Raw genomic sequence first — 17,328 nt, 5'->3', positions numbered from 1 at the left:
TACTCTGACAACAATTCACTGTATTACCTTCTAAAGTCAACTTGCATAGGATTAAAATACACTTTATAAAAATATGGCATGTATGAAAATATGGATTTCAGCTAGGATGATTAAAATAACCAACAGATAATGGGAGATACAGTGGGAGATCATTACATGCAACCTTTTACTATCCTTCATGAAACAGTTTTTCTATGCTTCAAGGACTAAAGCCAAACCACGGCAAAACCAACACAAACAGACAAACAAAAAAAACCAAAACACTTTTAAATAGTGCTACAGCTGTGAAACAAAGCAACCATCAACAGGAATTTGGAAGTGCACGCCAGGCCATCGTAACAGGCCATTTTCCTCCTCATTCCTATTCCGCTCCAACCAACATGGCCCAGGTTGAGGATGGCGAGCTGTGATTTGAATTTTCTGGTTGTTGTCAGTTTGTCTCACAACCTGAATGCTATTTAAATGCAGTTTGGGGTTTTCTAGGTCAGTGAATCATACTGCAAGTGGACAGAGATGGAAAGTATTACAAATGATGAGAAATGTTAAACTCTATAGCTGAAGGAGTTAACAGCAAGAGCAAAGCAAGCAATTGTATTCCCCTACAAAAAAAATGGTCCAAAAAAAAAAAACAACCCCAAAATCAAACCCAAGCCCCACAGATGAATTTAAAAGAAAAGAATCAACAGTTAGCTTGCTGACAATCTAAAGTCAGCAGTGAAGACTAAGAGCAGTGAGAAGATTCAAACATGGAGTGAAATCAACAAGCGCAACGGTAATTAGTCATTTGTTCCAAAGGATTAGTTTCTAAATTGTTAAGGCTGGGGTGACTTTTGAGAATTAGTAACATCTGTGCAGAAGTCTTGATCTACCTGCGAGGGAGAGAAGGGCAGGCTTTTGACAGGGGAGCACTTAGGAGGAGATGAGCTGCTGACGTCAGCTAGGACCAAGGTGCTACCGTGGCCACTGGCTAAGGGGCTGGAGTGCCCTCTCCTTTTGCGAAGAAGGACCCACGGAGCTGCGCTGCCCTGTGAGGCAGATAAGGACTTTGGTGAGCCAGGAGAGCCCTGACTCGACATGATTTTGCTCAAGTTTGTGATGGGGTGTCCTTGAGGTCTACAAGCACTGGCCCCTCTTTGCTGAAGCTGCGTGACTTTGTCTGAGGGAGCTTTGCTAGACGAAGTGTCTGTGTCTTCAAAGAATTCAAAACTGCTGAGATCACCCCATGATGAAGGATCCTGAAACAACGTGGGAGGCACGAAGCTATAAGACAGTGTATAGTGCCACCTCATGAAAATACAGCGCTAGGATATGCCCGTAACCACCACCAACAACAAAGTCTTTCCCACTTCAATTCAGCTTGACCCTGTTTATTTGAGTAGCAACACTGTGAATGCTTATTTGTGTTTTCAGTATATACCTTGATCACACCAAACTGCCTAACATCCTAGTAGTGCAGCCAGCAACTGAGTCCCTAAAGAAACAATGAGTCAAATGAAGTCCTCACTATCTACTTGCCCAGGGTTTTCTGCTTGGTGTAAAGACAGTGCCTTTCACTACCAAAAATGTGTGCCTTGGGCTCTAAACCAAGACTGGTCTCCTCCTAACCTCCGTGCCTGTTCTGGATGTGCCGAATGGGACGTGATGCTGCATGAAGCAGACACCTCTGCTGATGAAGGAGGGTGCCACCAGCAAGCGTATTTCAATGCGCCACTTCTGTTACATGCAGTACCCCAGAGAGCACAATGAGAAAAGGCCCATGTCAATGTCAGTCAGCTACCTGGCATTTCAAATGCGTGGTGCCAGTTCTTCACATATGCCAGAGCAAGCCCCTTAAACTTTGAGAAGCAGCTACTGAAGCTACAACAGAAACTTTTAGAAAATGCTGCAGACACATGAGCAGCCACACATAAACTGTTGGCATGTGTCGCTTCAAATATATGTAAGTGTCATTTCATTGTTTAAAATCTTTCACGGTGTCTCTGATTTTATTTTAAGGAGACTTAATATCGAGAGATCGTTTCAAGCTCCTGTTGTGCAGTTTGCTAAAAATCACACTCCCATACCAAGATGTAGCGGGAAAGGGAAACACCCACAAAGACCATACGCATCCACACTCGAGGGCTTCACTTATGAGCAGACGCGTTTTTTTGTGTCAGAAACTAAGCTTCAGATCTTGTAGCAATTAGAAGTTACTCGGAAAAAAAAAAGAAACGCATTTAGGACGGTCCCCCTTCCTCTCCCCTTACTCCTTGACCACGCACGAATCCACCTGAGGCGGCAAGTCTACTTACGGAGTCTATTAACTGGAGTGTTTCTGCAAATTCTAAGAGATTCTTAACATTATCCAGGATGTTGCTCTGGTGAACAATCATGCACCGTGCAGGGGATGCACTTTCCTCAGGTAAGCAACCGTGATCCACCGGTGGAGATGGGGTACAGTGGTGATGTTCCCCCAAACAGGAAACAGGTGCATTGTCACCACTGGTCCTGGTACTGTCAGCAATCGTGGTGCTGTGCCAGCCGGGGTAGTTTGATGTGTGGTTCTGTGTCTAAAGGAAGAAGAAAAAAAGAAAAGGAGGGGGTGGAAAAGGGAGAAGGAACTTAGCAATGAAATTGCACAAGGTGTCAGATGCCACTGGAGGAAAGATAAAAGTAGTTGCATCATCATCTAAAAGCTTATGCCTATGAAACAATTGTCAAGATGTTTCCTTTCATCAGTGCAAGATCTCGTTTTAAGTAATATCGGCATTGTATTTGTGTTATCCCAAAGCTACCTCATAATTTACTTCTAGGATTATGAGCATATCATTACTAACACATAATCAATTCATACTGTGTTACTCCAAAAGCTGAAAAAGTGTCTGCAAGTCATTTTCTGTGAGAAGCAAGAAACGGCAGGATTTCCCTACTGAGCACTCAGCACTGTAGAAGGCTAAAGAGTTAGAGTTGCTTTTGTTTGCTTATCTCCTTTTCTTCTTCTGTCCCTGTCTACGGCTACAGCTTACACCAATGCAATGAAGAGGCTGTCAAATCAACGTGGTTAGGAAAGCAGAAGAACAAATTAACAGAAGTTTCTTTCCAGTGTGATCATGCAACAGAAGAAATTGCAAAACATTAACTAAAGTTAAAAAGTGGCCAAACTAACGTATCATGCATGCAGTTGTTTTACTATTAATTTAAATATTACCCAAAATAAGAATCTGCTGGCTATCACCTATCTTCAAAAACGATTTGGGGATTCTTGGCTTTGGTGATGGTGTTAAGTAATTACATAAGGGTTTTTACACATTAACATCCAATGGCATGTACAACGAAGTATGAGAGTTCAGTAATAGCCAGCATTTGCTCCACACATGCAGTTATGAAGAACCTAACATTATTCACAGAAGTAAAACAAACTGTCAAACATGCATCAAGTCTGAAGCTTATGAAGTGTATAAAACACAGCTGAAGGAAAGAATACAATAGAGAGGAAAAACCTAATGTACAGGCACTACATTTTCATCACATGAACCATTGCACACTTTCAGAAATGCAGATCCCATTGATTTAAGATCTATGGGATTTTTCATTTTTGTACAATCATCACGTTTCCAATATTACATCACATTACAGAGCCCAGACCTGCTCCCACTTTGTGAAGTAAAACACCTGCAAATTGTTTGCCTTTTTTTTTTTTCAATAGAAGAATTTACAAAGCAAATACAGATTATATATGTGCTATGTTTCATCCTTTCAAACCGGAAATATAGAGCCTTGATTAGTATCGAAGGCAGAGGGGGAATAAAAAGTTAAAAAGACAAGCACTGGGGTAATGCTGCTATCCCTCCATCCAAGCACACAGTGACAATCTTACTGGTAATGCCTGCTGCCCTTTCAGTTCATTCTCAGTCGACATTAGTAGCAACTCTAATTCCTTTATTCGTTTTTCTTTCTCAGGGTCTTCATCATTATAGTGTCTCTGAAATTAAGAGTTAAGGGAAAAGAAAAGATAAAGGTCTGATAGGATGTAGCAACTAAAATGCTTATGGCTTGCCGTCCTGTGGTTATAATAGCCAAATTAGACTCAAAGATGAAACAAACGTCAATTGTGTTTTCCACTACCAAAGTCCCTGCGGAATTTCAGTATAGACATTTGAAATGGAGAAAGTGAAAGCTGTCACACCAGATGTCAACTACTGTGTTTTAAATTCACTTCAGAAGAAGCAATCATTAGCCATGTTAGAACTCCCCCACCTTCCCCATTTTCTCTCTTCACCACATTCATTACGTTAAAATGTTTCCTTAATGTACAATGTCTGCATTTTCACTTATCAAATGTTTAACAAATTGACTCTTGAAATGAGGTTCAAGTTATCTACCTGAATAGCTGCAGCAGCTGGCTGAGGAACATTGACAATATTTACATGCAGTGCTACTGGATATGGGATCTGACCAGGGACCTAGGCCAAAAAGCAAAAGACACTAAAAGTTATTATTTCTGTCATATTGTCTGCCTGCATTGTGAATTCATGTTAAACATACTTTGGTTTTAGGTACTTAATACTTACAATCTATGGAGATGAAATAGCAAAGAAGCCAACAATGCTTACAAGAAAAGTAAAGTTTTTTTAGGAATATGACGGTAAGCGTTACAGAGGAACAAAGAAAATTCATATATGAAATATCTACCCTTCCTGAATGAGAAAAGATGAATAATTTATAGATGCATTTGTAAGATTTTTCTAAATTGAAGTGAAAATGCAAAAGATGCAATTTATTATCATCTAAAACTCTACAATGTAACTGTCTGAAGCAGCAGCCTGTTTCATTATTAATCATTAATAGAAAAGGAATCAGATTAAAAACAACACTTGTTTACTTGGTTCTGACAGGCAACCCACAAACAGAATATTACTGAAGGGAACATGGGAAATTTTGACACACAGCACAGAACTAACCAGATTCAACTGATTTTCAAGAAATGCAATATTCATCACTGTAAGAAACAGTACTGGGAAACATGGTTGCTGCTTACAAGACGTTAAAACACTGAACTCCATTCCACCACCTGAATGCTGGCAATCAATTTGAAACGTACACACTTTCATCACTGAATGAAGTCAAAGCCAAAGAAGTCCTCACCCGACGTCAAAAACACACCAGCCCACCAAGACTGGGAGAAAACCCTTGGTGCTTCCCGAAACCAGGTGTGGCTAAATGGCACCCACCTACTCAACAAAGCAAACCACCACGACCATCCACCCCCCGGCCATTTTCGGGCGCTTACGTTTTGCGGCTCAGAGATGTGGTAGTAGGGGTAGTCACCGCTCAGCGGGGGCTGGCCGGCTGCTGGCAGCTGCGCAGAAGGTGGGTTGTGAGAAAAGGCCATCAAGTGGCTGCTCTTCTGAAAGCCGGCGGCTGCCGAGGAGTGACAGGCTTTGGAGGACTCCTGCAGGTAGCCCTCCTGCTCAACCTTGCGGCGCATGGTGGAATTCCAGTGGTTCTTGATAGCATTATCAGTTCTGCAACAGACATACATACGCTTGAGGAGTTCTAAAAGCAAGTGTTTCCAATTCAGATTAATGGGCAGGAAACTGCTGTTGGCATCTCTGTTTAAACCTCGAGCTGTTCTCTGACCTTCCTCCTACACGTACCTTCACAAATCCTACTCTCAACTTCTCAGGAAAGGCCCTCAGTACAAAAGGCAGGGAAAAAGACAAATGGGCTACGGTTGTTTATGTACTTTTTAAAGCAACCTCTAAGCCCTTAGGTCCTCAAACGGTAAGAAATTAGTAACTTCAGCTTCACCTAATTCCCATGAGGTGAGATGACAGCAAAGGCTAACACCCCCTTCAGGCTACCCTAAAGGACTGCCACCACCATCTTCTTAAGTCTTAATATTGCCGTGGAGTTTTATTGTATCTCACTGCTGGAAAGCAAAGGCTGTGGAGAACAGTGGTGCAAAGACTAAGCTCCAAGCAACTTTCCAACTGGCCACCTAGACAATGACATCATCATGCTATACACACAAATTCAGTAAACAAAGCTGTTGTGATATTTTCTTATCTGCAGAAAAACTGAGATTCAAATTCTCACATAAATGAGTCACAAGAAGCAAGCTTATCAACTCTGTGAGACTTTGAGAGCACACTTAGAAACAGCTCCTCTATTCAAAAAACATGACCGCACAGTACTGTTAAAAGCGGTATCTATGATGTGTGGAAGCTACAGAAAAACCTTCCAAAGGGTAATTCCTTTCTTGTTTTCTTCTAGAAGGTGAAAGCAGCCTACGGAACGCCTGCTTAAAAGGATATCATGATCTTATGCATTATATTTAGATCTTGAAGATGTTTCACCAAATAGCAGGAATAAAAACGGGAAGGGAAACCTCTCCCTTGCTTACATTATTTGCTTGACTACACCTTCTATTGAGTCACTTTTACTACAGAGCGAATAGGACACCGAATGTCTGAAATTATATGCAAGCTGTGCATAAGCTTTCAATGAGACAAGTATTTCCACAACCAGAGTTTGAGGAAGCCAGTTTCCCCTATTTTAGACATGGATTTTAAACAGGTCAAAATCATCTGGATGATTCAGGAGCAATTACAAACGCTGAAGCTGCCTTCTCTTAAATCATTTTGAATAAACAGACTGGATTTCATGTTGAAGGTATACCCTTAGCTGAATGTAAATTATGTTCCACTTGCAGAGCCTGATCCTTCACTGTTAAATCCATTTAAATTTTGACAGTTATTGCAAGCACAAATAAGATCGCACAGGCATTTAGGAAACTGTTACGGTCTTGCTCTACTTACTGGGGTTTTTTACCTATGGCAACATTAAAAGCATGTAAAAATAGTGTACTGTTCCATGTACTGACCAAACAACACAGTTCCCCGCTGAGAAAAACGCACACCGATGTCACTGGCTTTCCAGGTTTTGATTCCAAAATTTTTTGATTTACAATGTGCAGCCTGAGGCAAGTGAAACAGACTGCTCAGACCTGCAGCTTTTTCCTTGTTTCCTATTTAAGAGCTAAAGGTATATGTCATTACCGTCCAGGCAGCAACTTTGCAATTTCTGCCCATCTGTTTCCCAGCCTCTTGTGTGCCTGGTAAATAATTCTATCTTCCTCTTCTGTCCAGGAGGTTTTCTTCACTTCTGGATTCAAATGGTTGTGCCACCTCTCCCTGCACTGTTTTCCAATCCTTCCCTTCAAATGCTTAGCAATGACAGACCAGCGCTTTGGACCGTATTTCTGCACGAGTTCTATTACCTTCAAAGAAGGACATAAAAACTGCCTGTATTTAACGATGCATAATGAATCAATGAAATTTTTCTGTGGTGGAGCAACATTTTCAACAACATTTCTCAAAATTGCCATGGTAAAACTAACATACAATTAAGGTTCCCCACTTCCCATTTATACTTTTACCCAAAAGGAAGAATCTGGTAATAGTTAAGCCATTTCTAGACTGCAATTCTACATGACAGTGCTGTACAGCAGTATTAATTAGTTTGCATAGAAAACTTAGAAAGAACTACACAACTACTAAGCACTGACACTGATAGGATCAGTCTGCCTCTGGCCATATTAGTCCTGAGACCACCAAAGTCTCTGGAAGTTTTGCCCCAACACATAAAATCCGTTTGCAAGGCATTAATCAGACGGAAAGGAAAACTGATTACCCTTTGATCCTCCTCTTTAGTCCAGGGACCTTTGATAAGTTCTGGGTTTAGTACCTTCTGCCATCGGTGCTGGCACTGAACATCTGTCCGATTCTAGTGAAATGTAAAATATACAAAACAGATCATTCTTTAGACAAGATCAATGTAGAGTGATAACGCTCTTACCTAGGTACACTTGCTCCCGACGTATTTCAACTACGACTACCGAACACCACGGCGTGATACGGTAGGTGCGAGAAGAAGGTGCTCAACTACCAACCTGTTCACTGAGCTAGGAAGGATTGCCACCGCTCATGCAGCGACGACTTGTGTCACCAAAACTACACAAACTGAATCTTCGCCATCTGGCACCATAGCTGTCATGCTTTCACATGCAGTATTTCTACAACAGCCGAAGTGTTCACAAAGTAATTCTCTTCTAAACCATACTTACAACTCAATAAAGCTATTTTTTTCCTTGTGCTAAGGCGCTTTGTTTCAGTGTCCCATCGACCTTTCACTCCACAACACCCCGCCACCCTCCATTTTTGGTTCTTTGAATTTTTTCCACCCCTTTCTGAGAAGTGAAAGGAAAATTAAAGGTAAGGGTTTCCACAATATTCTAACTAAACTTATGAGGTCTCCATCTGTGGAGGTTTTATATCTCCCGCAAAAATGTAACTATACAGCAACCACTCCCTTTTCCCTTACTTGGAAACCTCTGATAAAGAGCTGTCGCTAGAACTGGAAACAGAAACCAATATCCACCTACAGGAAGGAAATTGGCAATGACTTTCCAGTCTTCTGTGCCATTCTGCTCCACAAGCTTCTTCAGTTTCTCATCCTGAATCATTAAAAAAGCAGACATAATTAATACTGCAATCTCTTATAATGCAAATGAAACAAATTTGAAAAACAAAAAGCTTCCTTCCAGCTTTTTATACATCTATTTCTGTGTCCTGAGGGTCATGGGAGGTGGTCTGTAGACCTCTCATATTTTTAATTGACTAAATCTTGAGATTTTTCTGCTGCCGTGGATTTTGGCAGGTTATTTACCGTGCTGCAGGAGAAAGGCTGACTTTTCTGTGCTGTTCTTTGACTTGAATTATACATTCCCATCTTACTGCTCAGAGCAATGTAACTGTTATGCTGGTACTGGATTTACAGTAGGGCATGGATGTTTAGATGCCAGGCATCAGAATAACAATGAAATTCAGTAACACTCAGGCACCCAGCTGCTTGGGGACCTCCAAAAATCACAGCCTTAAGCTTTATAAGCCTTGCAAGTAATGGGATTTCCAGTAATTTGCTCATTGCCGATCTGTGTACAATGAATGCACAATAAAACTAATGGCTCCTTTTTGCTCCTGATCACTGTGAGGGAGCTGTGCCTACTCGCAATAGCGCAAAATTTGGCCCAGCATTTTTAACGATAAGGCCAGATATGTAGACCCTAAAGACAAAAGGAACCAATCTCGTGCACCGGGAAACGTCGAGATAGTGCAAGACCAGCGAGAACTGTCCCAAGAGATAAGAGGAGGGGAGCAACCCTCCCCTCCCCCGATTAGCACCTCCCAGTATGCTCCCAGTTCATGCGACAGGAAAGTGGCCATTGGGCTCCTTGGCCATCCCCTCCTCCCAGGCCACATCACGACCACATCCACCTGCTCTAAGAGCAGAGTCTGATTCAAGAAAAAATAAAAAACGCTTGCAAGAGGTGACCTGCCACTGTTTATGTATCAATATACATTGTTAGAGAGGAGAAAGTCAAAACATAACTTAAGAACTGTATTAATGTATTTCGCAATAAACTCAACCCAGTTAAATGGCCACAGGATATCCACCTGGCAAGGGAGTTTGATACCACAATTTATGCGGAAAGTCAGCACAAGGGTACCGTGACTAAAACGCATTCTGACCTTCAAAACCAAAATATACCTTGCACGCTCAATTTTGGTACTGCTGGATTTCTTTTCTCCAGCTTTTAATTTATTTCCACTCAGGATCACAATGCTGCAATTAAAGTGCAAATTTCAAATGGCACAAGAGGGCTGCAGCAGTTTGTGGCACAGTTGTTTGCTGCTGTGGGACACTGAACACACGTCAGTTCTCGCGTAGCAACCGTTTTCAAACAAAAAGAGGTAGCAGCAACAATCAAGCATTGCTGCAGGTGAGTCTTAACCTGTTTCTCCAGCAGAGCTTACAGGGAGACTCACATCCCTCTAACACAGACCTCGGTGGACATAAAAAAGTGGCGTCTATACATTTTATTTAAAAGAGAAGAACGACCCTAGAAGTTAAATAAAACACTGAATGTAGCTAAAGGGTCAAAAACTTTGTCCCCATTCATACACATGGGACTACCACCGAAGTTAGTTTGCAGATAAGCAACTCGGAGAGAATATGATCTGTGCTCTCTCCGTCTTTTTACATGCAGGAGATGAAGGAACTCGGATTTACCTCTTCGCGGGTCCACCTGGTTTTTCCTAAGTGACGTTTTCCAGTCTTAGGAAGCAGACCATCATAATCATGATCATACATCTCAACATCTTCTTCGTCATCATCACTACTATATATACTGCAGAAGGAAACACAGTGAGACACAGAGTGGATCATGAGGACTTGAGCTACTTAATTACAAAGCACAAAAAACCCACTACAATCCTTACAAAGGTTAACACAGATAAAAGTTTTAAAACTTGCACAACAAGATTTTGTTCTGCATTCTGTTGTTCTAGTATTCTGAACTGGTTCTGCTGTTTTTGGTATCCACAGATACAAGCAAAGGGCTGGCAACCTTCGTATTACTGTGCATGTTTAGACCTGCTCTTACTGTTAGATCAGTGGTGAATTACACATTTGGCAAACTTTCAACCAATGAAGGTTTCGAATTAAAATACAATGTTTGGGACAATAAAGAGAACTAGAGGCTGTGTCCATTACACAAGCGCATGTTCAGAATCTTTAACTCGTGCCATACATTCTGAAAAATATTGGCATTTTCGTATCTTTAACAGAGCAGATGGCTGTATCATTCCCAAATAAAACAGACTGTGTACGAATACAAAAAGTTAACCGATAATAACCCTGCTTGAGAATATGGTTATGGACCCTATATGTGAAGACAAAAGTTTCTGTATTTTAGTAAACCAGTAAGTGGTAGAATTAACATGCAGTAAGCTCTAATATAAAATGTGCCTGCCATTTATGGGTCTGGACAGACAAGGGCAGAGGACAAGTATATTTAATATCCTGTAACCAATGAATGATCGAACCCTTTTGTACTCTCCATTTCTCTAACTTAAGACTTTATTACCTCTACTCCATTTCTAAACACCTCATACTGTTTTTGAAATACTCTGCTACTCACCTAATTCATGACTAAGGGATTTCCCCAGAGGCTATCTATGGGTAAAAAGGCCTCTTACTCTTTTCACAAACAGCACTTGCTCTACTCACTTCACTAAAACTAAGAGTGTTTTGCAACAAGAGCTGTCTTTCTGGTGGGCAGTATTTTATTTCCAGCTTTTAAGAGATGAGCAGCAGTTCTGACACTTCAGCTAAGAGATGACAACTGCAAGTGCTAGAAAGGAGACTATGTCATGCTGCGAGACTAAAAACTGTGATATATCTGATGGTATGGTATGCTGCGGTATGTCAAGGTATGACTAAGACATTAAAATAAAGTTATTTTGTAATAAAATTATCAGGCATTGTTTATTCCGTTAACCTGTTTTCAGGAGAGCACTTTTTAAATTAAGCTGCAGTGAAGCACAGAGACTGGTAGCCAAGCTGCAAACACCTCCAAAATGCAAGCTGTTAAACATATATTCTTTTAAAGTGCACCGGCCTAATGACACCTTATATCTTCAACCCTGTTTTCTGGCCTGTGGCATGTGCCATGAAAACCAGAAGTTTTCCACGGCCTGCCATGATGCGTGTGGCCTCACCCCAGCCTCTGCCGGCCGGGTGGCCCCTGACCCACCCACCCAGCCCCTCGTCCCCACCCTCAACTCGCCCCACGGTGCCGTCGTCCTCCAGCCTGCCTGGCCCCACGGTTCGCTCCCCTATTCCCCAGCCCACGTAACCATTTGGGGGAAGCGCTGGGGGAAGCGCTGGCTGAAGCTCCAAACCCGCCAAGGCGAGCGCGCAGCCCTCCTTCGCAGCTGGAGCCTCCCGGGATTCGGCGGGGCAGCACGCCTGAGCGAAGCTCACGCGCTCCAGCTGCTACCAACGCGGCTCCTTCCCCGGCCGCCGCTCAAAGTAGATTCACTTTTCTAAGTGACGCGCGCAGAGACAGCTGTGCCGCTGCCCACATGCCAAAGGAAGTTTCGTGGCTCAGCTTCCAAGTATCATTTTGAAAACAAGTTTCGCAGTTAGTAAAAACGCCAGGTACGCATCCATCGGCGACGCTTCCTGCGCGGCGATGCGTTTCGGGAGAAGGCGGAGGAACACCGCTCGGCAACCGCAGCAGCACATCAGCGGCGAACAGGTTAAAAAGATTTAAGTGCGGTGCCAGTAATGTAACCGGTTTATTTAAATAACCGGGGCCTTGCTGGCACCGCAGAACTGAGCAAACCCTGCTGCATTACCTGCCTTCTCCAGTAGGAGAAAAGGGCCCTGGGATTTCGGGACGCTCGGTGGCTGCTTTAGCCCACCGGGACCTCAGCGCTGCTCGAAAACTCTTTTACTATTTTGCACCTCGGGCCGCAGCCCCGACGCCGGCGCGGTACGACGGCGCGGCACGGCGCGGCGCTCCGCCCGGCCGGGGCAGAGGGCCGGAGCCCCCGGCCCGCCCCCGCTGCTCCTGCTCTCCCCGGCAGCCGCGCCGCGCTTTCCGCCCGGCAACCGACTTGTGCAACGATACGCGGGGAAAGACAAAATAAAGGAGAGAAAAAAAAAAAAAAAGGAGGGGGTGGAGAGGAAATGACTCGCTGCTGCTACCGTGATTGAAGGAATTCGGGCGGCAGCCCCGCGGGGCAGGCGGACCCCCGCGCCGCCGTGGCGGGGCTGCCGGCCGGGGCCGGGCCCGGGGCGGCGGAGCGCCGTGTCCCTGCGGGCGGCGCCCGCGAGGCAGGCGGCGGCTGTCCCTCTCTTTCGGGAGAGACGGGCCGGGCGGTTCACCGCCGGCCCCAGCGACAGCCCCGCTCCGACACCGAAAAAAACGCAGCCCGGCGCTCGCCCAGCGGCCCCGCCGCCTCCTCCCGCACCAACAGCCCCGTGTCCTTAAAAAGACCCGCCACTCCCGCGCAAGTCCCCAGTCCCGCCGGACGGGGCCGGCGGCCGGGCAGGGGAAGGCAGGGCTGCGACTTTCGCCCCTGTCATAGCCCGGCCAAAGGGGAGGGGAAGCGGGGAGGATGCCGGGCCGCAAAGAGAAAGAGAAAAAAGCCTCCACGTGTCCGACCCGCCGTCCCCGGCTAATTAGACAGCACCTCCGCTCGCTGCGCCCGCCCGGCAGCGGCGGCACGGACGCGGCCACGCGGCGCTGCCGCACCGGCCCGTCCCGCTCGCCGCTCCCGGCCCCCGGCCCGGCGCGGACCGCCCTCCCACGGGAGCGCGGCGGGCGGGCAGGCACGGGTGACAGCTCCGGCCGAGCGCCCCGTCGGGGCCGCAAGCCCACGCAGCTGCCTGCCCGCGCTGCCGCGCTCCGGCATGTGCCCAGCGGCGCTTGCGGGAAAAAGCCAAGCCCCGCAGGGCGTAACTACCCCCGCGGGGTAGAGCCGCGCTCCCGAGGGCAACGGGGCCGCCACTGCAAGAATAAATAAAAATAAATAAAAAAAATAAGACGAGTGAGTGAGCCCAGCCCCCGCGCCCGCCGCCCACCTCCCGTCCCACCCAGCCGGGAATGAATGAATGAACGAGACGGGACGCACTACCTGCCGCCTCCGAGCCAGCCCGACATTGCCCTGCCCTGCAGCTGCGGGGCTCGCAGCCCCGCCGGGCTCCGCGCCGGCCTCTGCGGACAGCGAGCCCCGGCCCCCCGCCGCACCCGGCAGGCGTGCTGCGCGGGGCCCGGGCGCCCCGTCAGGGGCGGCTCTGCGGCGCGTCCCGCTGGGCTGCGGCTCCCCCGGCGCCGCCGGAGGAGGGGGGAGCCTGGCGCTGCGCTTGGGGGCCGGGGGCGGAGTAGCCCAGGTGCGCGGAGGACGGGGGGCTGCCCGCCCGCCCGCCTCCCAGTCCGCCGGGCCAGCCCGCCGCTGCCTTCCCCGTCTGACAGGCGCGGCGCGGGGCTGGCCGCCCCCCGCCCGCAGACAGCGGGTTACCTGTGCCGGGGTCTCCGGGCCATCCTCGCACCGGCCGCTGGGGGAGGAGGACGGGGGAGCCCGCGCCCGTCGCCGCGCCCTGCTGCCGGGCTGCGCCCAGGCGCTCCGCCGCCGCGCACGGGAGTGCCGAGGAGCCGCGGGAGGAGGAGGAGGAAACAGGTTGAGATTAAAGAGTAAACTCTGTAAACAGAGATGCCATCAAACAAAGGGCCCTTGGACACTCCCCCTCCCGCCAAATCTGGCGCCCCTGCAGTGCGCAGGCGCCTGGCGCCGCGCGGCGGGCCCGTGCCGCGGCGGCGGGGCGCGGGGCGGGCGGACCGGGGCCGCGCGCCCGACAGGGCCCTCCCGCCCCCCGCCCCCGTCCCGCCCGGCCCCGCCCCTCCCCGCCCCTGCGGGACCCCCGCGGGCCGGCGCCGCAGCCCCTCGACGGTGCGGCCGCAGCCCTCCGGCCCCGCAGCGCTCGCTGAGGCAGCCGTCGGAGCGGCGGGCAGCCTCCCCCACCCCGTACACGGCGGCAAGGGGAGTCCCGCCGGGGGGCGGCGCAGCTCCTCCGGGGGTATCGGCGGCCACCACCGGGCCCACGTAGTTGCCTCCCACCGACGAGGGATGGCCCTTGGTGGGTGCACCTGCTCCGCGCCCTGCGTGGGGTGCGGGCTGCCGCAGCGACAGCCCCCGGCGGGCGAGCAACCCCTCGCAGGAATACTAAATAAAGGGGATGGCGGGGGCCGGGGGGCCCGATAGCTGCCCGGGGCCAGGCTGCGGCTGCCGCGCCGCGGGGGATTTTTGCTCTAGTTCCCCTCGCGGCTGCCAGGCGGTGGATGATGCCTGCCGCCGCCGCGGCGGGAGAGGCGGTGGGTGTCCGATGAGCTCCAGAGAACACGTTTTCTGATACAGAAATGAGTCAGGATGTGAAAAATGGCGAAACATGCAAAGTTCCCAGGCTGCGCTGCTGCTTGAAAAATCGGGGCTTTGCAGCGGTTTCGGCGCGCTCGCCCTTTCCTCAAAGAGCCGCGGCTCATCAATGAGCCGCCGACGGGGCGGGCCGGGCTGGGGCGGGGCGGCGGGGCCGCTCCCGAGCCCGCGGCGCCGCTCGCGGAGGGCCGGGTCGGGCTCGGGACCCGTTCCCCCCCGAGGTGGAGCGGCCCGCGGGGCCAAGCGCCCTGCGTGGGGCGTCGGGGCAGCCCGCGGGCAGCCACCGCCCCGTCGGGTCTCTCATGTCCCGTAGACTCCGTAAGTCCTGTAACGGGATTCACCAGCGCTGGCAGCGGTGGGACAGACAGGCAGCCTGGTTATGTCCCCGAGCCCTGCGCACGCATCGCTTCTTGGGATCACACCTTGTCCCAAAGTAGCCAGAGGGTGCACACCATTCCTGCTTTGCCCTACTCACACTTCTGACGGGAGTGGCTGTTCCTCCCGGACACCATTTGCCTACCTGTAAAATGGGTCTGCTGCACCAGGGGACCAGCATTTAGTGCAGGGTGGAGGTGCTTTGTACAGTGACATCTTTGAAGCTCTTCTCTGCTAGGAAGGGGGGGCTTTAATGCTAATGGCAGTGGGAGACCTGGGAAAACAAAGGCTGATTCAGCTCTGTTCTACACCCAGTCAACTTTATGAAGTGCGTCCTGGCATCAGCAGAGAACAAGACTACTCAGATCCATCAGATGTTTTGAGGGTTTTTTTCTGGTAAAGATGTTCTTGGGGAATGAAGGAAATCAACAGGCTAGAGAAAATACAGAAAGACATCTCGGTGTCCATGCCATAGCTAGCCACTGTTGCCGGTTGTTGGGGACGTTGCATTTCATTCCTTCGGAAAAGAAAGTAGCTGATGCAGAATCAAAGCTGATAATAGTCCACAAGAGTATAATTTTTTGTGTGTGTGAACTGTTGCGTTCAGTACTGATAATGGGAATGATACTTCCACAGCTCTGTCAGAACCTATTCCTGAATCCTTTGCAGAAAGCTATTTAAAAGTAAGAGAGATTTCTGAGTGCTGCTCCGCCGGTGAGTATTGCTTGTGTACAGAGGAGGCCTGAAGCTGGGCTGGTAGTCAATGCAGCTGTAAGGCTATGACAGGATTCATTGGATCTGCTGCTAAGGGCAGGTACTACTTACTCCGTGACTGAAAATGAACATTTCACTGAAACGGTGTGGTCATGTTGCCTAGAGTTTCCCACAGAGGTACAAACAAAACTGCGCAAGGTTACCTCTTCCTGCTTCTGCGGGAAGCATTTTCCCTTGTTGATTTTTGCAAATGTTTCAGTGTTAACTGAGACAAATCCAACATCTTCCTGATTTGGATGTAAATTTGCTGAATAAATGCAAAGAACATCTATTATTGCTCTCAAGAGATCTGTTAATATGCACAATTTTCTTCTGAAGGTTTTGTGTAAGACTACATTTCTTCTCCAGTGACTCCGAATAAATACCTTTTTTCTTCCCAGATTGAAAAAAAAAACATATTTAGTTTATAAGAATACTTAAAATTGCAAATAAAACATATTTTTACTGGCTTCAAAATAAAGAGGAAAATGACACCTCCATTCCAGGTTTGAAGAGCAGTCTTCCTCAAGTCTGCCTATATAAAACCCACTAAAATCAGTAAGGTGTGTGCACACACTCCACTGGTGTTTCTTCATTCTTAATGTTTAAAATTTAGCTAAAAATGAACTATGACTCTGCTATTTTATTTTCTTTCCCGGGAATCTGTAGCCTGAGGCAATTTGAGATGTGAGGGTTCTTTTTAATATATCCTTGCCAAAGCCCTAAAGATGAAGAAATCACCCTTCTACATCTGAGCTTAGGGATCATATGCCCTAAATGTGCAGTAGCAGACTTCTTCTTATATTACCCTTCCAACTTCATTAATTAGTGATGTCTCTGAGCCTATTTATAGTAATTGCATCAACTGACAGAGTAATTGTAAACAGTGTAACTGCATGTTCTGGTGATCTTTTACTTACACAAATTATATAAGTAATTTAATAAAAGTAATTATATAAATGGTAAATACACATGGAATTACTTGATTTCCTGCACCTCCACTACAAACACAAACCTCAAAATGGAGTTAAAAGCACGTGAAGAAAGTTTGAGGAATCCTAGTTAAACATCAAATCCAAGATGTGTTGTCTTCATCCCTAATGTTGTCCTGTTGCGATCTGCTGTTCAGCTGGCACGACTTGGGCTGATTATTGCCAACGTTAGTTAACTAGGCATAACCAAACAGAAAAGGACTCGTGAAGGAAATTTATCTGGGAGAAGAACAGCAAACCTGAACACCAGGATTTTCCAAATGGATGGGAGGTAGTTGCATAAATTCTTTTTAGACTTTTGAAAATCCCAACAGCAATCTCTACCTGTGTGTCATTCCTACTGTTGCTGAGTTTGTCACAGAATCTGCAAGGAATACTGTGAA

At 47.5% G+C, this 17,328-nt stretch overlaps 1 protein-coding gene across 3 annotated transcripts in view; it reads right to left on the bottom strand.

The window, feature by feature from the left end:
• Window positions 1–13,936, bottom strand: part of MYB (MYB proto-oncogene, transcription factor) — a gene marked incomplete at its 5' end in the record, with an annotated part of 29,278 nt that extends 15,342 nt beyond the window's left edge. Inside the window, 9 exons of one of the 3 annotated variants that reach the window (XM_081998279.1) lie at window positions 2,292–2,549; window positions 3,857–3,961; window positions 4,362–4,442; window positions 5,270–5,504; window positions 7,041–7,261; window positions 7,675–7,767; window positions 8,426–8,497; window positions 10,114–10,231; window positions 13,914–13,936. In XM_081998279.1, the coding sequence (XP_081854405.1) occupies window positions 2,292–2,549; window positions 3,857–3,961; window positions 4,362–4,442; window positions 5,270–5,504; window positions 7,041–7,261; window positions 7,675–7,767; window positions 8,426–8,497; window positions 10,114–10,231; window positions 13,914–13,936 (1,206 nt within the window). The remainder of the gene's footprint in view (window positions 1–2,291; window positions 2,550–3,856; window positions 3,962–4,361; window positions 4,443–5,269; window positions 5,505–7,040; window positions 7,262–7,674; window positions 7,768–8,425; window positions 8,498–10,113; window positions 10,232–13,913) is intronic. The other 2 variants (XM_081998280.1, XM_081998278.1) reach the window with 2 other exon arrangements.
• Window positions 13,937–17,328: the final 3,392 nt, after the last annotated feature.

Source organism: Phaethon aethereus, assembly GCF_964289735.1.
Source record: "Phaethon aethereus genome assembly, chromosome: 3".
NCBI classification, from domain to species: domain Eukaryota; kingdom Metazoa; phylum Chordata; class Aves; order Phaethontiformes; family Phaethontidae; genus Phaethon; species Phaethon aethereus.
This window is presented reverse-complemented; position numbering and strand designations above follow the sequence as displayed.